This window comes from Quercus suber, unplaced genomic scaffold (genome assembly GCF_002906115.3).
Source record: "Quercus suber isolate HL8 unplaced genomic scaffold, Cork oak 2.0 scaffold_55, whole genome shotgun sequence".
Taxonomy (NCBI): domain Eukaryota; kingdom Viridiplantae; phylum Streptophyta; class Magnoliopsida; order Fagales; family Fagaceae; genus Quercus; species Quercus suber.
Window position 1 is genome coordinate 630589 of NW_027069520.1, and position 20585 is coordinate 651173.

The window sequence follows — 20585 nt, forward strand, 5'->3', positions numbered from 1 at the left end:
ATTCTTTGCTTGGCTTGGGCAAATTTATCCTCAGATTGGGTTCCTCGGTCCTCGGGCCTCCCACAATTATCATAATAGATATCTAAAAATAATGATTATCATAATAGATATCTATTAAAACACAATTATAATAAATATCTACTAATAATTGCCACAATTGTATAGCAATTCCATAAAAATTAAAAATACTGAACAGTTTTAGACCCCTTAAAACAACCAGATTAATCTAGTTAATTAGCCAAGTGATTAACTTAGTCAATTTTAGCAATTCTAGGTTATCACAAACAAACAATCATATCAAAAGTATAAAGCAACGGAAATATAAAAGACACAATGATATGATGACCCAAGAAACCACACGGTAAAAACCTGGGGAGGATTTGACCTAGCTATCCTCAAGGTAAACCTGAATCCACTATGCGAAAGAATCAAAGTTCATACAAAAGGACTTACAAGCTCTCTGCTTGACTTCCTAATGCTACCCACCAGAAGAACTTACTGACACGACCACGTACAATCTCCGAATCCACGGACTCCTTCTTTCTTGGATTCTCCAATCAGCTACAAGCACCCACGCTTGATAATCTTTAAGCTTCTATGGTAGCAACCGAGTTGATCATCAAAATGTTGAAGTAATCTCTACCTTGAAAACCCTAAACTTTGTGTAAAGGAAAGCTCCTCTAGATCTCACAAGAGATTTACACAAAACAGCAAAGTATGAGCAACAACTCAACTGGAGCAACTCTAAAAACGTGGCTAGGGTTTTTCTTTATATACCTAGGGTAAAAACAGAAAACCCAAAACGTTTAATGAGTTAGGGCTGAGCTGGAATATTCTGCAGAAAAACATTCTGCCCGTGATTCGATCGATCGAGTCTTTCCTTCGATCGATCGAGCCAAGCTGAAATGCACCAATGCATTTGCAGCCACTCGATTCCAACTTTACATGAAAGACCCAATTTTGAGCAAGCCTAAACAAGACTAAACAACATGTTTTGATCATGGTTTGCCAACAATACAAATTAGAGTTCTAAATATATAAAATCCTAAATCTTTAGAACCTAACAAATTCCCCCTTTGGCAATCCGTGACAAAACACAAACACTAAGCTCAAAGTTTACAATTTAAAAAGCCCTTTACAAAATAATGCTCATAAACCAAAATTCAATCCTAACTACTATCCATCAGTTGCAAGTGTAGACAGCAGCTCAATTGAATCAACCTGTTTATTTCTAAAATACTCAACAAATGCATAAATGCATGTGTGGCAGAAAATAGTATATAAACAGGTATAACATTCTTGTATGATTCACACAACACACAATAAAGACATGTATCAAATGAATAACTCATAGAATATAAATCAATAAACAGTGAATCCAAAGTAACAAGAATCACAAAAAAAAAAATCATGTATATCAATCAATGTTACTCCCCCTAACATAAATATCCCAAAAAAAATGATATACAAGGTGAAGCGCCTAAATACAATCTAACAACTCCATAAGCTCCTCAAAACAACAAAAACTCTCCCTAACTACAAAACTCAACTACAAAACTCCTCTACAAACACTACTCCCCCTTTTTGTGACGGAATGCCAAAGGGTAATCACAATCCATCATCAAAAGGAGGTGGTGAGGGAGACCGAAGATGTGCCAGATCAGCTCGCAATGCACGGATCTCATCAAGCAAGTCCACCAAAATCTGACCATGAGCTGCCTGAACGGTCATGACAGTCTCCAAAGTACGACGGATATCAAAGTCATCCGATGGAGGTGGAGGAGCAGCAGCAGCATCAGGATCAGGATCATCCTCACCAGAAGGACCTGTAGAAGAAGAAGGAGGAGGTGCGGACCCAGAAGGTGTAGACCTAGGGTGTTTAGAGCCAGCTCGAAGGTGAGCAGCCCTCTGTCTAAGAAAAGACGCACCTATAGGACCAATGATATGCACAGGCTCAGAGGAGGGGAAACCACTAAGATCAAGATAAAGAAGAATCCTATGAATAAAAATAGGATGAACCAGAGCATGAGAAGAAGATGAACTCCTATACATTTCGTTCAAAGAATGAAGGAATAAATGGGGAAAACTAATAGGAGTATCAGTAACTAGAGCATACAAAAATACACACCTCTCGAGAGGAATTGTGTGCAGATGAGAAATGGGCCAAAAGCAGTGACATGCTATTCTAAAGAAAAGATAGTGAAGCTCAGAAAGTTCAGCAGTGGTGATCCTAGGATCAGAACCCCACTGGATAGATGACCCAGTGATGTAAAACATGACATCACTCAAAATTGGAGACTCATCATAAGGGTAGACAGGGTGCTAGACCAAAGGTACCCTTGGAGCATCAGCCACTACTGTAGGAGTAATGGTATACTCTACGCCTCGTATTCAACTCTTTACTAAAGTGTTGGAATCATAGACGTGGATCGAGATGTTCGAGTAGAACTCTCGAATCAAGGTAGCAGGTGGAGGAGGATCAGAAATATCCACCAAGGGTAGCCAGCCCCTACGCTCTAAGTTTACCCTAATGGCAAGATCCAACTCATCTAAAATGACAAAATGCTCAGACCATATCTTACGCTTAAGGTTCAACTTCTCAAAGAACTCCTGGTTTTTCTCACTCAAAAATTTCTCACGGTCAAAGGACGGGGGGGAAGGAGTAGGTGAAGGGATAGACCTACGAGCCCTAGTTCTCCTAGGCATGATGCTAAGGAAAGGACAGAGACACAAGAGAAAACCAATAGAGAAACAAATAAGAACCAAGGGTAAACTGCAAGTTAGCACCAAAAAAGAATATAAAAAAAATATATGATGCATGAACAGTTAAAATGCCATGATGCATGTACTAATGCAGTAAATAATGTTCAATTTTAAGTTCAATTTCACAAAATTGGCTTGAGCATAGAGTTTCTAACCAAAAACCCCAAAAATTTGAAAACCACTTGTAAAATTTTGAAGCACATTGATGAATTAAGCATTACAAAATACAATCCATAGATGATAATGCCTAAGTACATCCAATCAACTAGCCAATTTTATCAAATTCAACCTAATTGAACAAAATCCCAAATTCGGAACAATTATAAACCCTAGAATTTTCAATTTTCCACAAAACCCAAAATTGATCAAATTAAACTATCAAGAACATGTTTATAGCTTGTCCCCATAAAAACCCATTGATCAATTTCACAAAATTGGGCTTGAAACATCAAAAATCCCAAAAAGAAAGAGGTCCAAAAATGCATGAAAAATGCATGAAAAATGCAAATAAACTAAAAAATGAGGGGCAAAAGATACTTACCGGCTTGAGGAAAGAGAATTCTTGCAAAAATTTTGGAGGAAAATGACAAAAAATCGCTGTAGATCCTTGCCTAGTCGGAGAGAGAAAAGAAAGTTTGAAAAAAAAATTTGAAAAAGGAGTGGAATCAGTCAAAGAGTACTGTTTAAAAAACCTGATTCACGACTTTCGATTGATCGAAAATTACATACGATCGATCAAATCACTCCAAAAGTTTTAAAAAGAATTTTAAATATTTTCGATCAATCAAAAAACAGAATGGATCGATCAAAACAGGCAGTGGATCACAATATTTTGAGAAAAATTTCAGTTTTGAAAAACTCAAACCAATTTTTGAAAATAACTCCTCAAAGCATTAAAAATAATGAAACACAATGCATGAGTATGAGATGAAATGGAATGTTTTTTCAAAAACCCAAATTTGTAATCCCAGTTTCTCCAAGGTAAAGTTTCAGCCAGTTCTTCCTTTAAATTCACAAGCAAAAAAAATGTTTTGCATAAACTCAAGGTATTTTTCAAACTTGGTTGGTCAGACCAAAAACACACACAATAACATGTACAGTTTTTAGCAAAGAGTAACTTGTGTAGTGTGTGCAAACTACCAAAAACTTGAGATACATGTGAGGTGATATGTGAATAGAAATCAATCACAAAGTCTACAAAATTCATCACACAGAATTTAAAAGAGACTATCACCTAAAGAATTACATTCTATAACTCCCACATCTCTTAGAACAAAAGCTTGCAATCATGAAAGTTTCTTGTATTTTTGCCTCATAATTATGTGAGATGGCATCAAGCCTAATAATACCACCAATTTTAATTATGTGAGATGGCATCAAGCCTAATAATACACACCAATTTTAAGCATTAAGCAATTAAGCTGAGGAATCACCTTATGTTCTTTTTGTGCATGTGCTACACTTTCTCAAGCACAGAATCTTATGATATGCACTAAGGTATTCATGATTGGCTAGTGAACAGTGGTGAGATGGTTATTTATGCTTTTCTCAAAAGGATCAAGTCCGACAGTCAAATAACATGTGACTTCAAGATCAAGACAAAGTGATCAAAAACCATAAACATCTTTCCCACACAACATGCACTACAAAGCTTCAACTAGTCAAGTGCAATAAATAAGCTCATCAACGCTAAATAATGTACATAAGACATATTATGTGTAAATAAATTGACCAACCTTATTTTCAAAAATCAAATAACAATGGTCACAAAGGAATGAGCAATGAAGCACAAGGACCATGTCAGAAAGACTCAATTAGGTCGAGTCTTTTACATCCAAAACATTTTAGATGCATTACGAGCATTGGAGTTCTTATTCACATTCGCGTGATTTCCAACTCCAAGACTGGAATAAAGGTTTAACGCCTTTACCAATTCACCAATGAGTACCATAGGATCTTGTGCTTAAGGCACAGGCACCTTTGGTTTGTTTGCTCTCTTAGCAGCTTGAAGCTTGTAACATTTAGGACGGATGTGTCTAGACTTTCCACAATAGTGACCAACCCAAGCAGGTTTACCATATATCTTGTCCTTAGAAAGGGTAGAATCCTTAGGTTTAGACTCTCCTAGATCAACCTTAATCTTCCTAGGTTGTGAAACTTCTATGGGTTTAACTACCTCACTCACAGAGGGCTTAACAATTTCACTCACAACCTCACTCGCAGAAGGTTTAGAAGAAGATGGGGGAACAAAGTTTGTGGAATATGGTGCAGAATCAAAGACGCTTTCAACATATCCTAAACCAAATTTATCAGAAGGATACTTTTGAACATTCAACATGTGATCAAGTTTAGAACTAGCAAATCTAGCAACAGATAAATCATGTTCCAAAGTTTTAACTTTATCAAGGAAGAGCATGTTCTCAGATTTAACATTGTTCAAAAGATCATTAGCATCAATGAAATTAACAAGAAAATTCTTCTTTTCAAGCTTAAGAGATTCAATTTTCTTTAGGCCAAGTTCAACATTCATAGCATCCTTTGTAACAATTTTGTAAAATTTATTGTAGGCCTCTTGAAGATCTGCATCCTCAGAGAGTTCCCCATCAAAAAGGTTCTCTTCAACAGATATACTTTCATTTACTACAGCAGTAGCAGTGAAAGTAATGAAGTTTCCATCCTCGTCACATCCAAACTCATCATCAGAAACCTCATTATCACTAAGGATTACAGCCATAACTTTACCCTTAGATCTCAAGAATGTAGGACATTTAGATTTCACATGGCCATACCCTTGACAGCTAAAACACTGAGCACTCAAAGGATTGTTTGAAGATTGACCAACTTTTTCTCTAGGTTTTTCAAAATTATTAACCTTAGTAGGATCATTCTTCCTAAAGTTTCTAGGTTCAACAATGTTTGTACATCTTGCCTTTCTATTATTATTCCTAAGAAAGTTTCTAAAATTCTTGGCAAGGTACGCAATCTCTATAGCAGAGAGCTCATCATCAAATCCACCAGCATCAACATCATCAACTGACTTAAGAGCCATTGATTTGGATTTGTTCACTTTGGGTAGGTCAGACTCATAGGAATGAAGAGATCCTACAAGCTCATCAACAGGGATGGTGTCCACATCCTTGCTCTCAGTAATGGCAGTCACTTTGGGTCTAAAGTTTTCAGTTAAAGATCTAAGAATCTTCCTAACAATTTTAGGTTGATCATAGATTTCACCCAAATTAAAAGCAGAATTAACAATATCATTTAATTTTGCATAGAATTCATCAAAAGATTCATCATCAAACATTCTAATGCTTTCAAATCTAGAAGTCAATTGCTGTAGTTTATTAATCTTTACTGCCTTTGTGCCTTCATGCACAGTTTGGAGGATTTTCCAAGCAGTGTGAGCAACCTCAACATTAGAGATTTTTTTAAATTTCTCCATAGAAACAGCATTGAAGATGGCATTCATAACTTTGCTATTAAAGCCTGCTGCTTCTTTTTCAAAAGTTTGCCACTCACTCACAGGAGTAGTGGGCTTCTGCCATCCGTATTCAACGGAATTCCAAACCCTCTCATCAATAGATTTCAGGAATGCTTTCATCCTTACTTTCCAATAAGCATAGTTATTCCTGTCAAAGTGAAGAGGAACAACAAGAGAGTGTCCATGCTCCATGACAACAGGGGTCAAGGATTAGCTTTGAGATAAAAAAATCTCAAACAAAAGAGCTCCCTGCTCTGATACCACTTGAACAGTTTTAGATCCCTTAAAACAACCAGATTAACCTAGTTAATTAGCCAAGTGATTAACTTAGTCAATTTCAGCAATTCTAGGTTATCACAAACAAACAATCATATCAAAAGTAAAAAGCAGCGGAAATATAAAAGACACAATGATATGATGACCTAGGAAATCACACGATAAAAACCTGGGGAGGATTTGACCTAGCTATCCTCAAGGTAAACCTGAATCCACTATGCAAAATAATCGAAGTTCATACAAAAGGATTTACAAGCTCCCTACTTGACTTCCTCATGCTACCCACCAGTAGAACTTATTGACACGACCACATGTAAACTCCGAATCCACGAACTCCTTCTTTCTTGAATTCTCCAATCAGTTACAAGCACCTACGCTTGATAATCTTTAACCTTCTATGGTAGCAACCGAGTTGATCATCAAGATGTTGAAGTAATCTCTACTTTGAAAACCCTAAGATTTGTGTAAAGGAAAGCTCCTCTAGATCTCACAAGAGATTTACAGAAAACAGCAAAGTATGAGCAACAACTCAACTGGAGCAACTCTAAAAACGTGGCTAGGGTTTTTCTTTATATACCTAGGGTAAAAACAGAAAACCCAAAACGTTTAATGAGTTAGGGCTGAGCTGGAATATTCTGCAGAAAAACATTCTACCTGTGATTCGATCGATTGAGTCTTTCCTTCAATTGATCGAGCCAGGCTGAAATGCACCAATGCATCTGCAGCCACTCGATTCCAACTTTACATGAAAGACCCAACTTTGAACAAGCCTAAACAAGACTAAACAACATGTTTTGATCATGGTTTGCCAACAATACAAATTAGAGTTCTAAATACATAAAATCTTAAATCTTTAGAACCTAACAAATACCTCTCAATATACTATAAAATTATTCGAAATAGAATAAAAGTGAAAACCTGTAATGAAAGAAATTAGTTTAGTAGACATTTTCAAATAGAATTCATTCTTGAAACTAAAAGCTTTAAAAAAAAAAAAAAAAAAAAATCTTACCTTTAGAGATTAAAGAGCAAAATATATGGAAGCTCAACAATGTCAACCTCCAAACTTAATCGAGACAATTTTTATATGGAAAACAAATGTTATATAAAAAACTTGGCGAAAACCACATTTTCTTCCCTACATTTTCAAGTGATTCACACTTTGGTTCCTAAATTTTATTTTCACCGCTTTTAGTCCCTAAAATAAATAAAAAAAATGATCTTGTTTTTGTCCCTACTGTCGTCTTATGAACGGAAATAGTCTACATGGCAAACAAAGTGCATCGCTAACACACTAAATGCTGACATCAACATTAAAATAATAATATAATATTTTATTTAGCATTTTAAAAATGTCACGTCATCTTTTAAAAACAAAAAATTAATTTATGAATTTTAACTAAACGAAAAAAGAGAGGAAAAAACAGAAATAAAAACCTCACTCAAAAAAAAAAAAAAAAACCACTACTAGCTCTAAACCTCACAAACCACTTTGTCTAACCTAAACACACAAAAAGAAATTCAAAACCTCACAAACCACTCCGTCTAACCTAAACACACAAAAACAAATTCAAAACCTCAAATTGCAGCCAAATTAGCCCTAACCAAAACTAATTCCCTCAAAGCTGAGATTGGTTTTGGTATCTCTCTGTTGACTGAAAATTTTCCTCTCTAAGGTTTTTGGATCTTGGTTTGATCTGGGTTAGAGATAGAGAGAGGCTGAGATCGGTTTAATCCGGGTTAAAGAGAGATATTGAGATCTATTGCTGGTGGCAGCGCAATTGAAAACTAGAGAGATGCTGAGATCAATTCTGTCTCTCTAAGATTCGGTCTCTCCCTCGTGAGCACCACTACCAAGACAGCCACCATGACCACAAAGCCAATCCCAATGACATCTCGGTCTCTCCCTCTCTTCTATCTACACGATTGAAATGGGATTTTGCTATTTGGTTTTCATTTGGGTTTGCTTTGTTGGGTTTGTAAATTTGGATGAAAGTGTGTAAGGTCTTTGTGTTTACTGAAGGTCTTTGTGATTTGAACCTTTGAAGGTCCTTGTGTTTGTAATGAGAATGTGAAAGAATCGACTAAGTAATTGTTGAATGTCTTTGTGTTTTGTAAATCTGTGGGCATGTCGTTGTGTTTTGTAAATCTGAGTTATTTTATGGGTTTGGTTGCTAAGGAAATGTAAGAAAAGAGAAATTTTTTTTGATTCTTTAATTTTCTGGGCAAGGTTGGATGATTGACCGTGAAGAACACATGTTCTGGTTCTTCATGTTCTTCAAAAAAAAAATAATAATAATAATAATTCTTTTCTTTTCTTAAGGTTTTTTTTTAAAAAAAAAAAAAAATTTATTTCATTATTTGATTTTTAATTTTCTGAGGTGGCATTTTTATTTATTATTTTAATGCTAAATAAAATATTATATTATTATTTTAATGCTAACGTCAGCATTTAGTGTGCCAGCGATGCACTTAGTTTGCCACGTAGACTATTTCCTTTCTTGAAATGATGGTAGGGACAAAAACAAGATCGCCTTTTTGATTTTAAGAACTAAAAGCGGTGAAAATAAAATTTAGGGACCAAAGTAGAAATCGTCTAAAAATGTAGGGACGAAAATGTGGTTTTCGCCAAAAAACTTTTGTGTCCTTCCATTATCCTTGTAACAAAAACCACTATACTAAATTGGTTAATTTAAGTATCACTCTTTTGGTATTTTAAAGTGGGCAAAATACGTTCTCCTTCATTGGTTGTGCAAAGTGAAATACAAGATCCACATCATTTTCATAAATAATTTCACAACAAATTTGGGTGGCAGATTGTTATTGATTCTAATTTGAAACTAACAATGGAATTACTCTTTTGCTCACCATTAATAGCCAATAATAGCCTTCCATATTGGATTTGTTATGAAATTATTAAATGTTGTAGATCTAGTATTTCTCTTGTCCAAATGGGAAAACATATCATTCTTCAATTAATTTACAAAAAACATGACATGCTGTTATTTCATATGTCATTCTTCAATTAATTTGAAAAGAATGTGTCTTCTAGAATTCATGTGCTATAACGTAATTTGTTATTATAAGATTTGAAATATTACAAGTGAATAATGATATACTAGTGTGTCGTCTCATGTATATGCTCGGGTACAACTAAAAACAATTATAATTATACGGTTTAAATTATACATTTTTTTTAGAAGATGTTCAAATTATACATAGTATTAGCTTACACTTTTTTTTTAAACCATACATTTCTAAATATAAAATGGTTTCTCATTATATATATATATATATATATAGGGTCGGGTTCAAGTTATATATAGTGTAACTTTAAACAATGTTACACCACCCAATAACTTGTTATTGAATTCATATTTTGAAAATTCAACCATTGAATTACGTGTTCTATATGTTCTTAACTTGCAAGCTAATTTCCATGTCAATTGGATGTAATTTACCATTCAATCCATAAACTTATCTTTTAAGCATTATTTTAAACTACAAAAACTTAAATTTAAACAATTAATTGATGACATAGTTATTGATCTTTGATTACTTTTAAATTTTGTAAGCATGAAGAATATATGAAGATAATGTAATCCAAAAGTGGATTTATCAAAATTCACATCTAATTAAAAAATATTGAGTAATGTAACATTACTTCAAGTTACACCAGGTGTAACATGAACCTAACCCATGTGTGTATATATATATATATATATATATGATTTAGGATTTAATTGGTTTTAGACTCTTTTGTTTTTGCACCTAATAATTCACTTGCCACAAAAATTAAAAACTTAGATGAACATGTGGCAGAAAATTAGACTCCAATTGAATCTAATTTAGAATCTAATTGGATTTGGATCGTTTTGATTTTTATATTCAATAAATCACTTGGTAAGGAATTAAAAATTAAAATTAAGGACACGTGACACAAAATTAAGGGTCATCAAATAGCCCACGGTCCACAACCCAACCCAGAAACCTGACGGCCCATTGGGCTAATGGGCGGCCCGACCCGTTGTTATTGAGGCCCATGGGTAGCCCACTAGCCCAGTGGGTCAGGCCGTGAGCTAGTTTTTATGCTCATGGGTACACGGTGGGCTAGCCCAGTAGCCCAACCCGTTGCCCAGCCCGTTGGCCTAACCCGTTGGCCCAACCCGTTGGCCCAGCCCAATAACTCATAGTTCATAACAAAAATATATAGGAAGTATATGAATGATTGATCTTGAGATATTATAGAGGAATTTCTTAAAAGAACTCCCTCAACCACTAAGATACTCAAAGTAGTTGTGCTAAATTTAGTTTACTAAATATATATTTTTCTAGTAGTCTAGCAAATTTGAATTAACCATTTGACATTTTTTTTTATTAAAGATAAAAAATAAAAAAAAACTATTTAAAGCCTTAATAGAAAAAAAAAAAAAAGGTTTCCATCAACTAAACAAAAAATTAAATAGATTTGACTATAAAAAAATTATAATTAAGTATTAAATTCTTTAATTCTTCCCTTAAAAAAAAATAGATTGATTATTCCCTTATAAAAAATTGATTCTTTCCTTATAAAAATAATAAAATAATATGCTAATACAAGCCCATGGGTAATCCATTAGGCCCAACCCGATAGCCTAGCTCGCTAAAGACAAAATGAGCATTGCTCATGGACAGGGTCATGGGCTGAAGTTTTCTCTTTTGACCTAACCTGACCCGACCCGTTAATTAGATAATAGCTTGTTATGCCTAGCCTATTATGCCCATGGGCCAAGTAAAAATGGGTTGGGTTGGCCCGACCCGGCCTATTGACCACCCTTACATAAAATTGAGAATTCAATTAAAATCTAATTGAATTTTCTTTAAGCTTTGGGTGTATATATATATATATATTTATTTATTTATTTATATACCATTCTCATTAAGAGAATTATATAGTAATAACAAAAAGGATTTAGAGGTATAGAAGAAGAGGATTCATTTTTTATTTGTATGGACCTTTTAGCTTTTTTCGAAAAAGGTTTTGGTCCAAAGAAATACAATGTTATCATTGAATTTTTAAATATTCCAAGTAAAAATGGTATACTCTTTTTCAAAATTGTACTCATTAAGGGAATTAAAATGTGATAACTAAAAGGATTTAAAGGTTATATAAGATGAATCATTTGAATCACACGTTAGTATGTATGGATGCTTAGGTGTAAGAAAAATGATCTTATTAGGTAAATCAAAAGGTAATATTTAAAGGAATTAAGGAGTCTTGTAAAAAAAAAAAAAGAAGAGAAAGGAAAGGTATATGATGAGTCATTTCACACTCTTGCATGCATCTTTAATTTTTAAAAAGATGATACATGTCATTATTATATGCATTAACAAAGGGACTTGTGTCATTATTGCATGCATCCTCTTGTTGTGAGGATCAAAATTTTAATATATATATATATATATGTATATGATATAATAAAATCATATATAACATTATGCCCCGTAAATTTGAAAAAAACTCCATCAATGCTCTCGATTGGATTATGGTGTTAATCCTACCTATTGTACAAAGAATGCTTGGATTTGGGATCTTTTTGTGATGAAGAGTTGTCCCTCACAAAAAAAGTCATTACCTTTTAATTTTGTATTATCGTTTGTTTTGATGAAAAACCTTGTATGAAGATAGTATTTCACGTTTTTCTATATTTGGCAATATTAGAAAAAAATAGATAAAATGAAAATATTTTCTAGACTTTCCTTATTTAACTATAAAGTTGTTTTCTAAGAAATTTTAGTGGAAAGCTTTAGTGGAAAACAACTTTATCACACACTAAACTAAATAAGGAAAATTTAAAAATAGTTTTACAACTCATTTTAAGGTTGCTACCAAATATAAGAAAATGAAATAATTTTTCAGAAAATATTTGTTGAAAAATAATTTATTTTCTAGAAAATGTTAATGTTCAAACAAACAGAGTTATATGAAAATGACGTGGAAATTTTAGAATTTGAATCGTTATGCATAGTTGTGATGACCCATTTTATTGCATTTCAAATTAATTTTTTATTTTTATTTTGGTGAGAGATAAGATTTTATGCTAACACTTACAAAGCATTAGAATCTATGAAATCTATATATATATATATATATATTGGTAGGAAATTGAAATCCAAGTAGCCAAAACAAAATTCATACCAATATAAGAGATTGGGCTGTTCGAGTTTAGAGCTACTTATAGGTGAAAGAGAACACCATGATGCATACATATTAGAGACTCTCCTTGAGAGAGAGAGAGAGAGAGAGAGAGAGAGAGAGAGAGATTCTAACATAAAATACATACAAACTACACTAAAAAACTAGTGTAACTTTTAAAGAAATGTGAAATAAGTTATATTACACACAACACACTAATAGTTTAATTTAATTGATAATAATGAAACTGAAATTAGTTTCTTTCCAGCCATGAATAGTTTTATGATTTCAAATAATCATTTAACATTTAACATTTATAAATACTTACGAACATATTGAGTGTAAAAAGTGGCAATTCCCGGTATAGCTGTAGCTGTAGAGGTAAGAATTGCAATGATACCCACCATCAGAAAAGCTCTCATCTTCATGTCTCCTCTTTCTTTCTTCGTATGTCTAAAGCACANAGTTGGAATAGAAGGATTTGAATTCTAAATGCTTATTTTGAAAATACAAAGAAATGCTAGTTGGGAAACAATGTTCTAAAAATATATATCATGCAAAAATATAGAATTGTGGATGACCACTTGAGAAGAAGTTAATATTATAACTTCTTCAAGTTTATTTGTCTTTCTCTAATTTGTTTTATAAGGTACAATATTGTTACAACAGTTTCCAACAGCTTGAGCATTTACTCTAGTCTTTGAGTGACTTCAACCCTGCAAACAAAAAGACAAAGAGAGTACTTAAGCAATTTTACACACCAACCAAGGATTTGTTACAAGTTAGAATACTAGTTGCAATGAAGAATGTAACATAAATTGCAAGGCTTACTGGTGGTAATCAATGTCGATTACTATTCCAGCCATAGGTTTAGCTATCTTGGCAAAGGCTTCCCGAGAGAGGTCGATGGTTGATGAGCAATCCGGACAGTGATCGACGATTTTCACTGTAACATTATGGTCTCTTGTGCACCTAACATTGTAATATTTCCCGCATGCAGCACCACCGTTCCAAAAGGTATCACTAGCTGCTGCAACCATGACACCTTGGCTCTGGTTGCCGTAGCATGCTGATGCTGTCAACAAAAAATAGGTCACTATTTAAAATACAATTAATAATTTAAAACAAAAGGAACAAGATAGTGAAGAAGGGAAGTACATGTAGCCTAATATATCTCTTGGTAAGTTTTGTTTAATTAATCTTTTCAAATTGATAAAGATAATAATTTATATTAATTGTTTATTATGTAATGGCTATAGAGGACTAATTTAATGTAAAGCCCATGTACATCTAATCCCAGTTCCAAAATACAAAGAAGCCTTTGCCAAGATAGCTAAACCTATGGCTGGAATAGTAATCGACATTGATTACCACCAGTAAGCCTTGCAATTTATGTTACATTCTTCATTGCAACTAGTATTCTAACTTGTAACAAATCCTTGGTTGGTGTGTAAAATTGCTTAAGTACTCTCTTTGTCTTTTTGTTTGCAGGGTTGAAGTCACTCAAAGACTAGAGTAAATGCTCAAGCTGTTGGAAACTGTTGTAACAATATTGTACCTTATAAAACAAATTAGAGAAAGACAAATAAACTTGAAGAAGTTATAATATTAACTTCTTCTCAAGTGGTCATCCACAATTCTATATTTTTGCATGATATATATTTTTAGAACATTGTTTCCCAACTAGCATTTCTTTGTATTTTCAAAATAAGCATTTAGAATTCAAATCCTTCTATTCCAACTATTGATGTATAAAAATAAATTTAAAAGCAATACCAAGTTGGTTCAATAAAGGGAACTTGGTGAAGCAATGCAATTCAATTGGGAGTTATTGCGGCATTAAAGGTCGTACACAATTTTGGCCTTGTGTTTCTATTGGATGAGAAGGTGGTTGGGTACCTCGCCCAAAGCCACTTTAATTACATTTGTAATGATCTTCCTTAGTGCATCAACAGTAGTGGATAATGGAGGCAAATTTTTAGTTTTTTAGAACTAAAAAAAGTTACTTTATCAATTTTAACTTATTATTTCACAATATACTTACAACACACTCAACATCAATGATATATTTTTTTAGCTACTTCATTTAAATATTATTTTTTTATTTATCGTCATCTCTATCTCTTTCTCTCTCTTCCTCTTTGTCTCTCTCTTCTCTGATACAGAGCAAGAAAACCACCATAACCCATGCCGTGATCCATCAACCACACCCACCCTGTAACCCACCAACCACACCCACAGCAATCACACCAACACATCATAGCAACCCACCTATCAACAACCCACCACCACTGACCCACAGGCCATAATCCACCGACTCACATCCATGAAACCCACTGATCCACAGGCCACAATCCAAACAGACCACACCCATGAAAACACAAACATAAACCCAGGACAAACTCGGCGAAAACCCAGCACAAACTCAGCGGAAACCCAACACAAACACAAACACAAACTCAGCACACATACGCAAATCCAACACAACACTCGGCGGTGATGGGGCTTGGGGAGATGGGGTCTCGACGGTAGGGGTGTCCAGGACTTGCTTGATCGACCCGCCAGAATCGCTCGACCTGCAGCCACTAGAATCAAAGGCCGATTGACCTGAGCACCACCGTGGTCGGTGAGCTGGCCGGCGAAGCAAAGAGAAGATGAGGGAGGCGCTAGAGAAGAAAAAAAAAGAAGAAATAAGAGAAGCTGGAGAGAGAGAGAGAGAGAGAGAGAGAGAGAGAAATTTAACGAGAGAAGAGAGAAATTTAATTTTTTTTTTTTAGTTTCTTGCTACAAGGCACAATCATAAATGGTTGTGCGCTGTAGTAAGAAGTTAAAAAAATTTTAAGTATGGCACCCTTAATTCAGCATAATGCAGCATGCTTTTTGAGTATTAGTGGTACTAAAAATAGCAATATAGTTATTTAGTACTACTATTATGGATGCTCTTAAATGGCCACTTATTAAGAATACGTATTGTTAAAACTTTTATTAAGAAAAAATCAATAGAAAAAAAGTAGTAGCGAAGAACAAAGTATAAAATTCTTGTGAAAATTCTTCTGAACCTTCGAGTACATGCATTTTGATTCACTCATTAATATATATATATTTGGTCAAGTACATGTGTAACTTTTTTTTTAGATCTTACACCACTTGATTTTTCTTATTGGTTTAAGATTCAAAGTTGCATTGTTGGATCGCACATTTTCATTGTATTTAACAGATATGCTTGTGTTAATATATCGAATATTATTTGCTAGCTATTTGATAAGATATTTTACAAATAAAATAATTATTAATCTTTAATCATTTAAATATTTTGCAAGTATTGATAATATAAATAATTTTTTTTTTTATGAAAAATACTATAAAGAAATATATTTTAATTCACTTAGTGACAGTATAATATAATCAAACTTAATTAATATTATATCATATAATGAGTAATATTATACATGAACCAAAAAATAATCTTATTAATATTATACATGAACTAACTTAGTAGGGGAGTCCGACAATCAAGGGAAGTTCTAGTATGCCACTTTAGACAAATTCCAATCTTGACAATAGACTAATAGAGTCTGGACCTCTAATTTCGGTCAATAGTAATTTTTTTTGAACCAAGGAAACATGGAGAGAGAGAGAGAGAGAGAGAGAGAGAGAGAAATTTAACGAGAGAAGAGAGAAATTTAATTTTTTTTTTTTAGTTTCTTGCTACAAGGCACAATCATAAATGGTTGTGCGCTGTAGTAAGAAGTTAAAAAAATTTTAAGTATGGCACCCTTAATTCAGCATAATGCAGCATGCTTTTTGAGTATTAGTGGTACTAAAAATAGCAATATAGTTATTTAGTACTACTATTATGGATGCTCTTAAATGGCCACTTATTAAGAATACGTATTGTTAAAACTTTTATTAAGAAAAAATCAATAGAAAAAAAGTAGTAGCGAAGAACAAAGTATAAAATTCTTGTGAAAATTCTTCTGAACCTTCGAGTACATGCATTTTGATTCACTCATTAATATATATATATTTGGTCAAGTACATGTGTAACTTTTTTTTTAGATCTTACACCACTTGATTTTTCTTATTGGTTTAAGATTCAAAGTTGCATTGTTGGATCGCACATTTTCATTGTATTTAACAGATATGCTTGTGTTAATATATCGAATATTATTTGCTAGCTATTTGATAAGATATTTTACAAATAAAATAATTATTAATCTTTAATCATTTAAATATTTTGCAAGTATTGATAATATAAATAATTTTTTTTTTTATGAAAAATACTATAAAGAAATATATTTTAATTCACTTAGTGACAGTATAATATAATCAAACTTAATTAATATTATATCATATAATGAGTAATATTATACATGAACCAAAAAATAATCTTATTAATATTATACATGAACTAACTTAGTAGGGGAGTCCGACAATCAAGGGAAGTTCTAGTATGCCACTTTAGACAAATTCCAATCTTGACAATAGACTAATAGAGTCTGGACCTCTAATTTCGGTCAATAGTAATTTTTTTTGAACCAAGGAAACGTGCAAAGACTGGTGACGGTTGGAAGAAAATTTGGAGCAGCTTCTCCTATAAAAAGGGCACATACTATTTGTCTTTCATGCATGCGAATACACTAAAATCAAAGTGTTGTTAGAAGATAGAGAGCAATCTTTCTTGAATTTTCTATCAATAAATTGAGATGGCAATCAAAATCCATGCTTTTGTTTTCTTGGGGCTTGTCTTAAGCCTTATCTCAGTGGCTTCCGCCATTTCTGGAACTGCCACTTATTACACTGTTTACACTCGTAAGTATCTATATATAAAACCCTAGCTACTCTACTTGTAGAGCTAGATTGTTGTTTTAGTCTTATATTTTCATATATAAATATACACCCATATTATTTCAGCTTTTTTAGACCTTAGTTTGTCACCAAATATACCACCCAAGGAGGTGGCGTAGGTTCTGATGGGCCAATCACCTTGCGAGTTAGAGGTTGTTGGTTCCAGTAGTAGTACCGTATGCCCTATTTAGTATTCTGGTTCTCTTACACCTTACATGATAGAGTTTAAGTGAGCCAGGAATACTGAACATACGTTCAAGTCCCATTTTTTTATACCATTAAAAAAAAAAAATGGTCATCAAAAAAATTTTCTTTGTCATGATAGGCATGACCATCTAGGAAACCATAGCCTACGGCATAATATTCAAAGTATGTAATAGCATGACCATCTAGAAAGTCTGAAAAAAAAAATTGTTGACAATTAAGGATTATATAGTACGTAGGTTTGAAAAAAAAAAAAAATTTATTTCTTTAATTTATTTTGTTCCCCATGTTATTGTAGCGTCTGCCTGTTATGGCTTCCAAGATCAAGGAGTTATGATCGCAGCTGCTAGTGATGCCCTATATGAAAATGGGGCTGCATGCGGTCGAATGTACAAAGTTAGGTGCACAGGCCCTACAAACGCAGGAGTACCCCAGCCATGCAGGGGTGAAGTCACTGTTAAGATTGTTGATCGCTGCCCATCTCCTGGATGCCAATCGACAATTGATCTCTCTCAAGAGGCTTTCAACATTATTGCTGACCCCGCTGCTGGAAAAATTAACATTGATTACACCCAGTAAGCCTAACACATTCTATAGTTTATTTTCGATGATTAACATTCATTTTCCTCAGTTTTACTACCATCAATTCTAGACTGTTCGATGAGGTTTATGTGTTAGAATTTATTTTTTTCCTTACTTTTTTCTCTTTTGTGATTTACAGGGTTTGATTCTCCATGAAGAGAATTGGCTGTTTTCCAAAGCAAGACCTCTAGTAAGCATAATTATACGGAAATAAGAAGCAATTCATGGAAATTGGACATTTTCCATGGATGATCACTGGCAGTCTACCGACGAAATAATACTCCTTTGTAATGATTTTCAATAAGTAAAAATAAAAGATTTACTGCTTATAAGTTCTCTCTCTCTCTCTCTCTCTCTCTCTCTCTCTCACAGAGTAAAATGGAGGCAATTTTATTCAACATGAATATCTACATGTAAAAATGGCACCAAACGTTAGAATTTACATCTCATCAGAGCTTCCTTTGCTTAAGCATGAGAAGCATGCATGGTTACAAGCAGCACATACATATGCAGTTATGCTCCACCCATTTGTGAACGGTAGCTTAACTTTAGCCGATTCAAATCTAGAATCAATATGACAATTTCATTAACTCAAATGTTATGGACACTTGTGTCCCAGGTAAAACAAATTTGATTGCGTTATCAACACACCGTGTCATGCCTTCCATACAAGTTTTATTTTTTGTGAAAGTTTCAGCGACCATAATCCATGCCAAAGGGCATGACTCCCTATAGCATTAAACGATTCACTTATGATGTTCCTATCCTGGTGCAATAAGAGCTGGTACGCAACACCTTAAACGCCTATAACACAATGTTAGCTAGGGAACGGACGGTCAGGCGAATAATTGCACTTTCACCATCAAATGTATAATGTTGGGTACATACTTATTAGTGAAGTCCTATATTGAATAACAATAACTTTAAATATTAGCATTGATATACCATGTTGAATATGCTAGTATAGATGCAGAAGTGAAAGCATAAAGTATAGAACATAATAACATACGAAGATTACTTTGTTCAGCCTAACGGCCTACATCCACAGAGAAAACCCTAAAATGTTACATCAATAATATATTATAGTGTAGTACAAATCCTGTATTACAATGAATCATAATATGTGTATATATAGTAGACTAAACCCTAGACTAATAGACTTCTAGTACAAGTAGGAGACTTGGCTTGCACACAAAGTAGAATTAAGCTTGGGTCTATGTTAATGGGCTAATATATCTCTAACACCCCCTCTCAAACTCAAGATGAAAACTTGATAAAATCTTGAGATTTGATATGGTTGAAAAGATCCATTGAATGAAGTTTGGCTCTGTGACGGTAGTTTGAGGAAGGCAATGGTCTTGCAGTATTGATGCGACTTCTAACAATGTCATGACTATACCGGAGAGTTTTGACGGCAGTAGTAGGAAGGCAAAGAAGATGAATGCAGCGAAAAAAAAACACCGAGGAAGACAAAGATTGCACTTAAACATACCGTAAGGACAGAAAACCATGGCCACTAGAAGGTGGCTCTGATACCATGTTAATTATTAGCATTGATACACCATGTTGAATATGCTAGTATGAATGCAAAAGCGAAAGCATAAAGTATAGAACACAATAACATACGAAGGTTACGTAGTTCAGCCTAACGGCCTACATCCACGGAGGAAACCCTAAAGAGCTACATCAACAATATATTATAATGTAGTACAAATCCTGTATTACAATGAATCATAACATGTATATATATAGTAGATTAAACCCTAGACTAATAGACTTTTAGTATAAGTAAGAGACTTGGCTTGCACACAAAGTAGAATTAAGCTTGGGCCTATGCTAATGGGCTAATATATCTCTAACAAATAAGAATTGTGAGGTGTTAATATAATATAATTGAACTTGAATTCATAAGTAAAATTTTGGGTTAACTGATGTTCATATATGTTGTATTAACTACTATACTTGTATCTAATAAACTCCCAACTTAGAGGGGTTCTTCCTTATATATATATATATATATATTGTTAAATTACTGATTATCTCAAAAGTTTAAACTATTGAGATATGGTAAATTTAATTATTTAATCACATATATTCTCCTAAAACTCCCTTTAATGTGTGGGCCGAAACTATTTTTTAATAGGTGATGCTACTTTGATACCATGTTAAATTAACGATTGTCTAAAAAATTTAAGTTATTGGGATATAATAAATTTAATCATTTAACCACATACTTCTAACATATATGAATTATGC

At 33.5% G+C, this 20585-nt stretch overlaps 2 protein-coding genes across 2 annotated transcripts; one reads left to right on the forward strand and one right to left on the reverse strand.

Annotated features, from left to right (window-relative positions):
- Positions 1-13383: 13383 nt before the first annotated feature.
- On the reverse strand, positions 13384-14059 carry LOC112015534 (putative EG45-like domain containing protein 1). Its single transcript, XM_065772231.1, has 3 exons — positions 13984-14059; positions 13527-13770; positions 13384-13411 (listed from the first exon to the last, which is right to left on the reverse strand). The coding sequence occupies exons 1-3, from the start codon at positions 14057-14059 to the stop codon at positions 13384-13386; spliced, it is 348 nt and encodes a 115-aa protein (XP_065628303.1).
- Positions 14060-17325: 3266 nt separating this feature from the next.
- On the forward strand, positions 17326-18665 carry LOC112026940 (EG45-like domain containing protein). The gene is made up of 3 exons (XM_024059606.2): positions 17326-17507; positions 18046-18322; positions 18469-18665. The coding sequence occupies exons 1-3, from the start codon at positions 17402-17404 to the stop codon at positions 18473-18475; spliced, it is 390 nt and encodes a 129-aa protein (XP_023915374.1). The 5' UTR covers positions 17326-17401; the 3' UTR covers positions 18476-18665.
- Positions 18666-20585: the final 1920 nt, after the last annotated feature.

Excerpts from the sequence above, each read along its gene's own strand:
- LOC112015534 (XM_065772231.1), bottom strand. The coding sequence starts at position 14,059 with ATGTCGATTACTATTCCAGCCATAGGTTTAGCTATCTTGGCAAAGGCT. Across the intron at positions 13,771-13,983 it reads TTTTGGAACTGGGATTAGAT|CATCAGCATGCTACGGCAAC; the intron begins GTACATGGGCTT and ends TTTTGTTGACAG. Across the intron at positions 13,412-13,526 it reads ATCGACATTGATTACCACCA|GGTTGAAGTCACTCAAAGAC; the intron begins GTAAGCCTTGCA and ends TTTTGTTTGCAG.
- LOC112026940 (XM_024059606.2), top strand. The coding sequence starts at position 17,402 with ATGGCAATCAAAATCCATGCTTTTGTTTTCTTGGGGCTTGTCTTAAGC. Across the intron at positions 17,508-18,045 it reads TTATTACACTGTTTACACTC|CGTCTGCCTGTTATGGCTTC; the intron begins GTAAGTATCTAT and ends ATGTTATTGTAG.